Raw genomic sequence first — 14,046 nt, forward strand, 5'->3', positions numbered from 1 at the left:
GCACAAAACAAATATTAGGTGAAGGTTAATCACCTAATTGTGTTTACATCAGGCGCGTGTGTGTCATGATGGTATAATGAAGCAATCACAATATGGACTTCACTTGGCGATGAATTCTTTATGGCTCCGGCGATGAGTTCCGAATGAGATGATCAAAAGTTTTGCATGGTTCATTCATAAAGAAAGAGAAATGAAAGCAGACAAATAAAAGCAAACTGAATGCAGTGAGGTTGTAATACTTCAGAAATCTTTGATTGTGATAACTTAGATGAGTCATTATGCTTTCGCATTCAAATCACCTAAGGATATTTAAGTAACCACGCTTTTGCAAATCACCTTGCTCCTCAAGTATATTAGCTCACCCACTGCGGGCCAAAATAACTGGTATAGAGTGGTTAGTTGGGGGAAACAGGGAGGGCAGTAGCGGTTGAGGAATAATGTATTAAACTAAGGATTTCAAGAAAATGTAAAGTCAGAAGCAACACTATTTCTTACAAAAATAAATAGTAAATGTATCTTCGTGGTGTACCGAACCTGCTTTTCTGATGTTTCACTGCAAGGTTCAAGAGAAGGAAGATTAGTCTTTGAAGACTGAGTGATTTATCAGTAAATGAAATTGAGCGATTTGTTTGAATTAAGCGTCGAAACGAGAATGCTTAAACGTAAGCGTGACATGGCACATTTCGAAGTATTGCCTTTATTTGGGTATTTCCCTCTCTATCTGTGACACTAAGATATTAATAAATATTGAGTTCCAATACAATATTTCAAGTGAGTGTACCGTGACCTTGTACTGTTCTAGTGTGATAGTGTTGATCGACACAAAGTCGCAGTTTCATCTTATAGGCGAAGCATCGATTGCGATAGCAAATTAATGGCCAACCATACGAAGTCAAGATAGCTATATAGGCCGTATAAACCTCAAAACATAAGCACAATAAATAAATAAACAAGCATGGTGTCACGCTCGCACAAGCAAACATGAACACATTTCACTCGATGACTGCGGAAACTCGCTGTCAAAGCGCTGGAGTGAGGAAGTGCGGCAGCAGGAGCGAGCGAATCGGCCTTCGCGCTGCGTCTCGCATCAACGGGAACTAAGCCGCAAAAGCACAGCGCACGGGTCTACTCCGCTCCCTCGCAGGTGGCGTTCAAGATGCAGTGGCCTGGACGGGCGCCACCCCCCCCCCTCCCCGGGCCTCCTGAAGTGGACGCTCCCCCCTACCCCCCATACCCTCCGCCGGAGCCTTCGGCGCGACGGAACATGGCGACCATCCTCCCCTCTTTCCTCGCTTTCGCGCACGAGATTAGAGAGTTTTAGCCCAGCGGGTTTACGGCCAGCGGAGCGGAGCGGGCGAGCGGAGACGCGACTGCGCATGCGCACCACGCTGAGGCACCCAGCGGTTTTACGGAGCAGCGTTTACGCCCGCTGGAAAGCACTCCCCAGCGGAGGGTATACGCAGCGCGCGAGCGTGCGTAAGGGCGCGCGGGCGTGTATGGGAAATGCAAGACTGCAGCCGCGAACATGAACGCCGGCAGTTCTGCATCGAAGACGGCGACTGCCGCGCTGACCCGCACATTAGTACTCAGTACATTATTAACAAATAATGCACTGAGAACATGTAATATATTTTTATTCAACATTACTTGCATAATAAAAGCAAGCGTAATTCAATTTCATTTCTCAGTAACTCCTATTCGAACCACTAGGTGGGGCAGCAGAGCGCCCCGCTCTTTACCCCGCTCGAGCGTGTGATCCGCTGAGCTAAAATTCTTTTTTCGCGAGCCGCTCCGCTGGCGCAACGGTGGAGACCGCTCCGCTCCGCTGGCCGTAAACCCGCTGGGCTAAAACTCTCTATTGAGACGCGATCTGCTGCTCACCGTCGCACCATTTCATTCACGCATACAGCACAGGGCGCGTCGAAACGATTTTATCGCCCCTGCACTTTATGCGGAACCTCACGGCAAAGCTGACGGAAGAAATGCGCTTGAGTGTCCGTATAATTGTTGTACCGCGATAAAATTGCCAAGGTGAATTAGCAGATTACAGTTCTGCAATAGTAAAACGGCCACTCTTATCGTTAGGCATGCAGATATGCAGTAGCGCAACTTATGCTCGTGCATAAATCCCCTCCTTCCCACCATACCCTGCAAGATAGAAGGGCAGAATTTTGCTTTTTTTTTGCTACTCACCTTCAAGCTCCTATTCCTGGCTGCAAAGTCGACACACTGGCATTCCACTTGCTCGAATGGCTCTCGATCTAAGGGACACCGTCGATGAGCAGCTTGAGAAATGGCGGCATGGCAAGATTGGCACAGACCGTGGTGGCATGGCAACAGCAGCATACGTTTCGGAATCGTGAGGCAGAGGCCGCATACACGTGAGTTTGGCACCTCGTCGACGAACCGCGTTGGTCGCCAGTTGACGCCGGCGACGGCGTGGTCGCGAAAACAGTACAACCGTCCTTGTCCATGATGCGGCATGGCGGTGTCTTCAGGCCCGATCCCTACTGTCTCGAGCTTGAGTAGAAGAAGACAAAGCATATAGCACCAAACGGGAAAATTAAATTCATTATTGCATGCCGACTTCCTGTCAATTATACTGGACATCAGAAAATCGGGTCCACAAAAACCTAAAGTAATATTGATTAAAGACGCTCTTTTGGTCTGTACACTTATAACTTCTTATGATCGGTCACACCTGTTAAGTTCTCGACCCTTGTCCCATCCGGAGAAGAACACAATAAGAAGAAAAGAAGGAAGGGGAGCAAGGCTAACGTGGCCTGGAAGGAGCGACCAACGGGGTGGCAGGATACCGCTAGAGAGGAAGAAGTATCAAGTATCAAGGTCGAGCACTTGGCGGAAAGGCGGTGAACCGGTGGCTGGAAGAGGACACCAGTGGCACCGCACCAGTCCGGCTTGGTACTCCACGCCCCGCGGCGGTGCCCCTTGGTCTCCGGTAAAGGCTCGGCCCGAGTACAACAGCCCCGTCCTACGCTACGTGGACTGTAGTGGTCGCCATGCATCTTCTGACCAGTGGTTCCCTCTGGCCATGAGCAAGGGGGCGCGTACGAAATAAAGCACTTGGAATTTGGTTCTGAACGGGGGTGCTTGTCTTCTGGCATGCTCTTCTCCGTCGTGGCCGGCCAGCACGGCCTGGCAGGGACGCCACGCGATGTGGTGTCAGAAGTGTAGACAGGGGTTTCACGTAAATGGCGCTCGGAAGAAGCAAATGGCAACCGCTTTCATGGAGTGTACGTTACATGGCCCAATGGATTATGGGATACAGGCCGTGAATCGGTATGCAGCAGAAACTAAACAATAAACTTATAAAATTGCGAGGAAAGATGTTAAGAGGATATATATAGTAGAATAACAAGCAATAGCAATAACAAGTGTGACAAATTGTGAAAATGACAATTATGAAAGCGATAATTTTTAACCGCCAGCTGGCCACGAAAATTTCGGCTCCTGTAGCTGCTCTACAACTTATAGAATTACAATCAGGTATCTCACTATCATCAAGGACGCTGCTATAATCATAGAATGTCATCAGCAGTTGTATATCGCATTACAAGTAACATTTTTCAACACAATAGCGTGCATTGGACTGCAGTATTTTCGTATCTAAGCCTTTTCTAACTCATGGTTCAGCATTTCGGGAACTTAAAATTAGGATACGTAACCATCGCGTGAGCAATCACCTTCGTGAACGAGCTTCCGTGGCGGCAGTGATGTCGCTCATTGGCTACTTTTGATGATGATGATGATGATGATGATGATGATTATGATGATGATGAGTTTGGCGCATACCCACTCACGGGGATTACTTTTAATGCAAAGCTTGCTTCGTCTCTTCTCCAGACTTTTGCCTCTTCTCTGCTCGCGGGTGCCGCTGGGTTTCTCGCAACACCGCCAGGTGGCGCTCGCCTCCGCGCATCCCGGCCGGCGTCACCGCGGCAGCGTTTCACAATTTGCACCTACGGCACGTGCTGCGCTCACTTGCTTTCCTATGCAACCAAAAATGCAGGTGCTGGGCTGTGCAGGTCTCGTGCGCGGCTGTGACAGTGCAAACATTCCAACCGTCCATAGAACAAAAAGAGCGCTTGGAGATGGCGTCTCAGCAGTGTGATGGCGCCGTATGCAGAAGGAGCACGCAAACATGTGCCAGAAAAACGGCTCCAAAGCGTGCACTTAGCTTCAAGGACACCCAGGCCCGAAAGAATCATCACGCCGCGAGGAACAAGAGCGTCTTCACTAGGGAGGAAAACGTGGTGCAGGAAGCGAATGTGTGCCGGCTCCAACACTTGAGGCAAGACTTCGACACGTGGTGCCCACGAAAGACGACGAGTGCCGTGAGCACTACGGCCAGAAGCGACAATCGGAACGGGAACGTCACGGTCACGGAAGACGAGGAGTGGGGTGAGCCCCACGACCAGAAGCGACAAGCCCGACAACTAAAGTCAATCAAATAATCAATTGACTATATCATACAAAGCTTCGCTTACACCGATTCCCACAGTGCGTGGGATCCGCATATCTTTGTCCACCCATGCACCATCTCGTTGCGCCCAGTGTCCCCCTGTGGCGCGAGAACTACGGGCCGTCATGCGTTCCGCCTGCCGCGTTTGAATCGCGAAGCATTGTCATGTCATGGACGACACGGGTTATACGCAGGGTTGCCAGGTCCAAAATGTGAAACGTAGCCAAAAAATCTCGGAAAGTAGCCAGAAAAGTGGCCATTTCTGGCCACACACAGAAATGTAGCCAAAAAAGTAGCCACGTTATGGAAAAACGTTGCATTTTCATTTATTATGCAACTGAATTCATTATCCCAGCCAACACTTAAAGCTGCTTTTAGTAAATGTAGGAACATGCAAAGAATATTATCAAACGTGGATAAATGACTACAGCTAAGAGCGCTTTGATCAGCATGCAATATGGCTAGAATATCACAGAACAGAATCACAGCTCCTGTTCAGGTGTAAACATTTGAGTTAATCTTGGCACACATTTCTTGAACAACGTCAATGATCGAGGCATCCTCGAGCGATCGCTTTCGCGATTATTTACGTGCGATTTTGCGTCTTGACATCGAACGCGTCGCAGTCCTTTTGTTACGCTTTGCCAAGTGAGATATCCAGTCGCGCGAAATCTTGCAAAAGTGATCGTATTCCCGAATACAGCTGTATATTTTCAAGCTGGGAACGCATAAATGGACCGACTACGTCGAGAGCGCGCGCGCCTGACCGGCCGCTGACATGCTGGTAGCAAGTTTACGTTTATCCCCCGGCCAGCTGTCCAAGTGTTCAATTTTGCAAACTTCGGGCAGCTTCGGGTTGTCTTAGGATCCCACCTCACGTTGACTTCCCATCAGGACCAGCACTAGGTGGCTGCCGTCTGGCTGCCAGCGGGCTGGCAGAACTCTGAAAATCGGATGTAGCCCAATGTGCGGAAGGCCTGACGCGGAACGTCAATGCGAAGGTGGAACACGCTGTGAGGTCACCAGTGCGAAATCCTTTGCATGAAATGAAAGCGCCCAAGTGAGATTGACAATGATGATGGACCAGTTTGAAAAGATTTGAAGTGTCGTCGTCGTGCGTTGGCCTAAATATTTGCTTATGTTGCTGCATAATAGATTTACACAAGTTACATTTTCGCTTGATAGCTTGCTTTTCGTATAAATGCTCTTACGCACTAGGGGCCAAGACTGCCGTCATGGGGTGCTTGGTTGAGGAAAACAGGGCGGGCGCCAGCGGTTACTCAACGCCGGTGGTTGGAGAGTAGGAATTTGAAGAAAATGTAATGTCGGAAGCAACGACATTGTGTAAAAGAATCACTAGTGAATTGTCTTTGTGGTGTACGCAACCTCTTTTTCTTATGTTTCTGATGATTGAGCTCAAGAGAAGGAAAATTTGAGGAGAAAGCCATTCTTATCACTACATAAAATGGATCAATTTCCATTTGCATTGTGCGTCCAAACTATAAAGCCGAAACGTCAGTGTGACGTCACGCATTTCGAAGTATTCAAAGTATTTCGCTTCATTTCGTTCTCTTGGTCGGTCACACCAGGAAATCGATAACCATCGAGTTACGACAGAATATTTCACATGAGCCTACTGTGAGTTTGTGTGCGTGTATTGCGTTAGTTTTGAAGGACTAAAAATGAACCTTTAGTTTGGGTCAATTAGTATGTTACCGTTCGGCAACAACAAAACGGGACCTCTTAACGTTAGAAATGCCGATACGCAGTAGTGCAACTACTGCGCATGAATGCTTTCCCTCCTTCCCACCCTCGCTCCTAAAAGAAAGAGCGACATTGAATGCTTTTTTCGTCTCACCTGCAAGCTGCTAGCTTTTCTGGCAGGTAAGTCGACACCATGACATTGTGCTTGCTCAAATGGCTCTTTATCTAGGCGACATCGGCCATCACCACCTTGGGAGATGGCTCCATGGCAAAATTCGCAAAGAGCGTGCGAGCACGGCAACAGCACCGTCCGTTTTGGGATCGTTCGGCAGAGGCCGCATACACGTGAACTGGGATCCTCGTCGACAAACTGCGTCGGTCGCCAGTTGACGCCGGCGATGACGTGGTCTCGAAAACGGTGCACCCGTCTTTGTCCATGATCCGGCATGGCGGTGTCCTCAATCACGAGTCCAACATCCGCACAAGAGCGCAGTAGCCTTTTCACCAAGCTTATCTCTACTGACCGGTGTCATAAACTTTGGCTAAAGTAGCAACAAGGACAGATAAAACGATCCCTGCACTCAATACCGCGCACAATATTTGCGAGCTCTTTTCGTACTTCGACCTCTGCAACGCGGCGAGGAACAAGTGATTCATGATCGGCGACGACATTCGTTTCGCGTAGATATCTACCGCGGATTCCGCTGTAGTCGGTGCATACTGTCACGTATTAATAAAATAATAAAACTTGGCGCGCATTAGTGACGGTGCAGAAGGCAGTAAAACTGTGTTTGGCGTAAGTGGCATTTTTTGGGGCGAACCTGTGCCTTTGAAAACAGGCTGCACTCAAAGAACAGCGATAGCGGCGAACACAATCGGCGATCGTCAAAAATCTGATCTGCCGGTCAAGCGCATCGGCTTTTATGCATAAGTCATCGAATGTTCCAGAGTAATCGCTGGTACCCGCGTGTCTTCAAGAAAGTTCCACACAATTCGCACCGCATATGCAAACCCATTGCACAAGCTTCGGTGACAACAGACAGCATTACCAGCAATGCCTTTTAATACAATAACGTGCATTGGGCTACAAGATTTCCATACTAAGGTCGTTCCCAATTCCTGGTTCGGTCTTTCGTGAACTTAAATTAGAATTGGGCCGCCTAATGAAGTAGGAGCTCCTATGGCGACCGTGATGTTGCACATTGCGTCCTTTTTCAAGCCGTGGGAATTTCACTTTGAGGGACTTGATGGCTGCTTATTTCCATTTGGGAACCAGCGGCCCGGGTCCCAGGAGCTACATTTAGCTGCTAATGACAACCCGAAACTTCAGTTCGTCGTTTCGAAGGAAACCCTCCGCCTTCAATGCGAGCAATTTCGCCTTGAAGTGGATGCCGGCGAAGGGAAATCCTGACCTAAGTTTCTGCATGGGACGATCCTTGGCCTCTTCATCGTGTATCACCCACACTTCGAAGGCTGCCGACAGCAGGCGCGACGTATCGAGGAAACCGCCGCACTCTAGGCTTAGTATCAACTGCTCAGTTCCCTCTCTTCTGCCGGCCGAGAGGTAGAAGATGAAGTACGTATCTCTGTCGTGGAACTGTGTCACCGCCGCAAACTTGCGACACGGCCCTGGATGGTCGAATAACTCAGAAGCGCTCCCGACGGTCAGCAGGTATGTCCGCCGTTCCCACTCAGTGCCGCGATTCAATGAACTCGAGAGAGTTTTGTTCACCACGTGGCAAAACGAAGGTCCAACCGGTTTGCAGAAAACGGCAGTCGTTCGCCGGTCCGCACGCATTTCTTGACGCAAGCCATCGATGGAGGAGACCGTCGCTTGGGACAAGAGCTCCAACTTCCGCAGGATGAGCTTCTGCTCCAGGCTCCATCTTATGGACTCTTGAGTAAGTCCTCCTTCAGGAAGGACACCCCTGTCTTGGAGAGCGAGCTTTTCCTGCTCTGAAGAGCCACACTCTAGAACACCGGAATTGAGACCTTCCCTGAAGGATGACGACGAGGGTGCTCTGCCGACCAGTTGGGCCATTTCTTCAGTGAACCTTCGTTGGAATTCCGCGATCGAGCGCGCGATTTCCAGCAACTGCGCTCCTTGGTTCTTCCCGTGTTCGACGAGCGCGTTTATTTGAGACTGGAGGGCCGGAACTCGGTCACGGTGCGGGTCGCTCAGCAGCGTCTTCAATTCCCTCGCGGCTGCATCGAGATCCTCAGTGGTGAGCGCGCCATCTTCACAGGGCGGCTCTCCATCGGTTTCAGAGAGGGTTTCCGCGATACACGCGGACATGTAGTGTGTGGGCAGCTCTTTGTGCAGTACCGTCTTGCCACACCGTGGGCATTCCACCGCGTGAAAGTCACATTCGTGCTCGTAGTGCCGCAACACAGCTTCCAAGGCACCGACGAATTCGCAGCCCACGGCTTCGTTCCAGCAGTGAGCCTGGAAGAAACGGAGAGCGAATGCGTGACCGTATTGCTTTCGCCCCCGAAAAAAAGAAAACATACGGACCGTGCACATTTTCCGTGACATTTTTTTCCAGCATATGCAAATGGACACTACCCTGCACTAGCGTAAGGGCTGCACTTTTTTGTTTTGTCGTAATTCTGACGAGATGTCTATCTGACACGGAGAAGGGCTATTTCGGCTTGAGATTTCCGGACGTGTGTAATCCCATGGGCTCTCTGTACTAAGAAGAGCGAAGCAAGTACTATTGATTATTATTATTATTATTATTATTATTATTATTATTATTATTATTTGTACGTTTTTCTGGCATAAGCGCTATCGTTTTTTAATGATTTCGTTTGATCCCATCATCTCCGCTTTCAATATTTACCGCTGACGTAGGCATCCTTTTTTTGTCGACGCTAAGCCCCTGGCCGACTGCACGCTTGCCCAGCAGCTCGGCCATAACCTTTTCCTCTGAATGCAGCACAGTACACTATCAGACGATTTCTCCTACGCAGGGTGTTCAAAATCAAGCTTTATGGTTTTCTTGAAATAAGGTACTGTGAGGCACGCGAAGACCACCTGGGCAAAGAAGTTATGTTGCCAAGGGGACACTAAATGAGATGACAATTATCGCTATCAGTAGGCCAATTAACTAAACTGCACAATTAATTTTTTTTTACTGCAGTAAGAGGGTTTGTTCGTAACGGAAAGTTAGAGGCCGTCGTCTTTCTACACTGTGTCAGTTTGGAGAATTGTGCTAGCGTGTCTGTACTCCGAGACGTCCGGCTCCAAATTTTAGTTTTCGTTCCCATGATCACGCATGCGAAAGAGTTAGGATCGGCGCAGATCTCCTCCCTGATCTGACGCGGCTGTTCGGTGAGGCGTTTAGTCTGACAACGGGGAGGAGGCATAGGCAAAGGTGACAACTGTTCCCCTTCCCCTCTCGGCTGGCGAAATCGAGATGTGACAGCGCGGTGTGACGTGCAGTTGTTGCTCTCGATTTGAATATAACTTACAGGGCTTGGAAATCGGCAGCCGCTTTATTTGCGAAGCCCAGGCAAGGACCATGCCCGCTAGTCTAGTCACCATTACGCATGCGCACTGCCCTCCGCCTCCTCCGCTCGCGCCATTATCTCGGCATGGCGTCTGCCGCCATCGTTACAGGATGCGTGGTCACGTGTTACGACAGCGGTTCCGGGTTCTTCGATTCCTTTTATTTCGCCAGTATAATTGGGATGCCGAGTCTTAGCAGGAGTGCTTTAATCTAGGTCAATTATTCACAGGGGGACCCCTGTCATGAGAAGAAAATTTGCAGAATATTAAATATGGGTTGTACTGCATACTGCCGGCATTACCAAATCCTGACTGAGATCTACCACTTTCGTTAAAAAAACGAAAAGTGTACCGTCATTGCATTCCACCGGTGCTAACACACGGGGCAAAATCTTGGAGATTATTAAGAAGCTCGAGAAAAGGTTTAGGACGGTGCAAAGAGCGACGGAACGAAAATTTTTATGCGTAACGTTAAGAGACAGGAAGGGAGCGGTGTGGATCAGAGAGCCAACGCGGACATCATATATTCCAGTTGACATTAGGAGGAAAATGGAGCTGGGCAGGCCATGTAATCTGTACGGCAGATAACCGGTGGTCAATTACAGTTACCGAACGGGTGCCAACGAAGTGAGGCGTAATCTGTACGGCAGATAACCGGTGGACAATTACAGTTAGCGAATGGGTGCCAACGAAGTGAAGCGCAATCGAGGTCGGCAGAAAACTAGGTGCGGCGATGAAATTAGGAAATTTAAAGGCGCAACTTAGAATCAGCTAGTGCAAGGCAGGGGTAATTCCAGATCGTAGAGAGAAGCCTTCGTTCTTCAGTGGACATAAAAATAAGCTGATGATGACAACTGGGTTTAAGCGTAGCTTAGCAGCAGGCTTTGCCTTAAGAGGGAACAAGCATACAGCGCTGCAGTTAACACCAATTATGTACGCCTGAGTCACAAGGCGACGTCCCCACGCTGGCCGAGTTGTCTTCCATATGATGCCGATTCCGCGACGACGGTATTGACATTCAGTTCCTGTGATGCTCACAAAACGCGTTAAATACGCATTCTAATGGCCCGCTTAAAACACGCCAAGTGGAGAGCCGATCCATGACATGGTAGTGATATTCAGGACGCCACTATAAGTTACTGATATATCAAAGGTCCTGGTCTCGCCGCATCACAAACCCTCCGACTTGTGCAGTAGTCACTCTCACGCAGAGATTGAAAGGCACGCCGGCCTTCGCCGTGTCAACACGGGATTCTTATCGTCCTCTAATAACGGGTATTTCCGAATACGGAGCCTACCTTTCATGTTATCTGCCACATATGGCTTCGCAGAGCTTTTCGCAAACCGTTCCACTGTGAACTAAAACCAGGACACTGGATTGATCGGTGTGGGGCATAGGTGACATGTTATACCAAGGCAAAACAGCCCCCGGTTTCCTTTGATGGGAGTGCTGCTCGAGGTGCCAGAAGCAGAGCGTTCCATTTGGCGTGCGCTTTGAATTTGTTACAACGAAGGACGGTGGAAATAATGACCTGTTCTGAGTTCGAGGAATCGAGGCCTCATACTATACGCATCTTTGGTTAACAACGATACTGACGTCGGAAGTCAGAGAAGGCACAGGAAAGAGCGTCACTGTCACTGTTTGATTACGAAATGCACTTTCTAGATACATGATTTGTCCGCGTTGTAATGCCGGAAGTGAAAAGTGCGTACACGTGTCATCCCCCACGTTTCCTTCGTGGAGCCAGGCCGCCGTGTATTAGCCTGGCATGTATGCGCAATGAAACTTGCAAGTCAGCACTGTTTCCTGTCCCTACTATGATTTTGTACGTCAGTCGACGCACTGCTAACCAAAGATGCAACATTACCAACGTGTCCGTTTTTCTACCATTGCTCATACAACTATCAAGTGGTCGGGAGTTGCATAATCAAGAACAGAAAGAAAGAAAGGACGAGAAACGTTTCGCACTGGCGTTGCGTAAAGTGTACATAACGTTCTCGTACCCTGAGGTTGCTTGCCTTCCTGACTGGCATGACAATTACAGAGCAGTCGTTTTCCTCGAAAGGCTTTCGGTCCAAGGGACACAGGCCATTGCATCGATTGGCGCTGCCCCATGGCATGGCTCGCACAGGAGGTGTGCGCACGGAAGCAGCACCGTGCTCGCTGGAATCGTGCTGCACAGGCAGCACACGTGTGCCTGCGGAACGTCTTCGGCAAACCGGGTGGGCCTCCAGTTGACGCCGCCGACCGAGTGCCCGCGGACCCGGTACAGCTTCGGTCGTCGCTGGTCAGGCATGGTGGTGCTGGGAAACACGGTGGCCGATGTGCATAAAGAAAAGTGGACGTCGAACACACCCGCCGAACCCTCCATACTGTGAATGCATAGCGTCAATCTTTCGTCGTGTTGCCGAATTCAAAATATCTGTCTATCTATCTATCCATCTATCTGTCCATCTATACATCCATCTATCCATCTATCTGTCCATCTATCCATCCATCTATACATCCATCTATCCATCCATCTATCCATCCATCTATCCATCCATCTATCCATCCATCTATCCGTCGAAACGTGACTCGCGAGAAACATTACTGAAGCCATCCTAGCAGCGCAAGCTCCTTGCACGGCAATTCCTCCTTTAGCCCTTTCATCGAAATCGCTCAACTTATTTTTATCTTTTCTTTTGCGGGACCATCGCAACCAAAACTATTTTCTAGAATACATGGGAAACTATAACTCACGATAAGGGTTATTAGTAAGGTATTCGTGTTTACCATCGCTCTAACACGTCACGATTGCTTTTTGAGCCAAAAAGTACGTCAACCAGACGAATATGCCGCGAACGTACGAAACTAAACTGCCGTTAGAGAGACAAACGAGATCATGACCCCGCTAGTATGTTATGACTTATAATAGCAACGGAAGAGTGTACTAGCGAAGACAGGAAAAAAACTGGCGCGTTTCCTTTCACGCCCTTATTTGCGCCGTGCGGGTCTTCTTATCCCGAACGCTCAACGAAACGTCAAGAGTCTAACCATCAACAAAAGGTTGAACTGCGAAAAACAACATACTACGCTGTACAGTGCTCACTTAAAGAAGCGATGTCAAATCGCAAGACAATAATTCACTCACTCCCCATGCAGGGCGAGTACGTGCTCTAAGCAAATACGCATATCTCCATACTAATCCTAATGTTCACCTATAGGAACAACACGGCACTTGCACACGTCATAAGGAGACACAATATCACGTGGTTGTCACTGCTTATGCAGCAAAGTGCAGCAGAGCAAAAGGCGTGATTGAGGAGAAGCAGCGTCCGCTTACCGTCCAAAAACTGTCAGCAGCGAAACACACTTATTCCAGCGCCTCTGAGGACGTCCACATAACCGCAGAGAGGCACGTGTCGTCCGCGTTGTACGGTAAACAAGACAAGCGGTATCGCAGCCACTACGAACGAGGGCGCCGCCCCGGTTGCGCTACGCAGATTGACGGCCTCCCCCTGGAAAGCTATTATCCAGCGAGATTTGCGCAACCTCGCTTGCGATTCCTGTCTGCGAGCGCCGCTTCCCCTTTGTGCAGCTTCCGCTTGCGTAACTTGAAACGGCGCATGACGTCGGAGATTGCCGACGCCCCGTCGTAATCTCAGAGGCCCTGCTTACGTTGTGCGGTTCTGGCGCGTGCGCAGTTGAGCGCCGCCAAGATGAGCGAGCCAAGGCAATTGGCCAAGGCCGTCGTCGATCGAATAGCGGATACCTCGGGCGTGTTGTCGTCTGCGCCGTCTGCCTCCGTTTTTAGCTCGCTCCGCATCTCAGTAGAGGCGTCGCAAGCAGACGACGTGGTGAACTGAAAACCAGCTCATAATCGTCCGTGCCAGTAGTACACCGATGTATCCTAGGCAGCGAAAAAAGCTAGAAGTCCAAACGGCGGCCCCTGCTCGATTTTTCTTGAACCGAATTGAAGGGCGTCCCACTTCCCGGCAGAGAGAGACGTCAAACCGGAGGCCTGCAGCGTCGTTCATCGTGACGCCTGACTTAATAAACACTGTTTGGGCGATGCCGCAATAGCAATTTGTCCTATGCGCCATTTTATTACTTGTGTTTAAGCTTAGAGTAACATTATTAGGCGATGAACAGTATGTACACGAGTTTTAGTTTTCCTTCACCACGAATAAAAAGTGACGTACTTCCGCCGTCGTCAGCTGCGTTCGCTCGCGCTCTCTTCAAAGGCTCTTAGTAGCTTTTCGGTGTAAAAATGCTATATCCTGTCTTTAGTGCCCTCCTCCAATGCGTAGTTTTACAGTTACAAAAACAGAAAGCCGGCCGAGTTTGTAGAAGTGCATCGTTGGC

The 14,046-nt window shown here is 49.4% G+C and overlaps 1 protein-coding gene across 10 annotated transcripts in view; it reads right to left on the minus strand.

Moving 5' to 3' along the window:
• The window catches only part of LOC139060943 (uncharacterized), a 147,943-nt gene that overhangs the window by 24,522 nt on the left and 109,375 nt on the right, over positions 1 to 14,046 (minus strand). For 5 of the 10 annotated variants that reach the window (XM_070540298.1, XM_070540294.1, XM_070540296.1 and 2 more), the window contains exons 3-4: positions 11,703 to 12,002; positions 7,191 to 8,633 (exon numbers count right to left, since the gene is read on the minus strand). The exons of 3 other annotated variants lie outside the window; for them this stretch is intronic. In XM_070540298.1, the coding sequence (XP_070396399.1) occupies positions 7,488 to 8,633; positions 11,703 to 11,819 (1,263 nt within the window). In that variant the 5' untranslated portion in view covers positions 11,820 to 12,002 and the 3' untranslated portion in view covers positions 7,191 to 7,487. Of the gene's footprint in view, positions 1 to 7,190; positions 8,634 to 11,702; positions 12,003 to 13,024; positions 13,401 to 13,453; positions 13,658 to 14,046 lie in introns of those variants that run through there. 2 more of the 10 variants (XM_070540299.1, XM_070540297.1) reach the window with 2 other exon arrangements.

The sequence above is a fragment of the Dermacentor albipictus genome, chromosome 6 (genome assembly GCF_038994185.2).
Source record: "Dermacentor albipictus isolate Rhodes 1998 colony chromosome 6, USDA_Dalb.pri_finalv2, whole genome shotgun sequence".
Taxonomy (NCBI): domain Eukaryota; kingdom Metazoa; phylum Arthropoda; class Arachnida; order Ixodida; family Ixodidae; genus Dermacentor; species Dermacentor albipictus.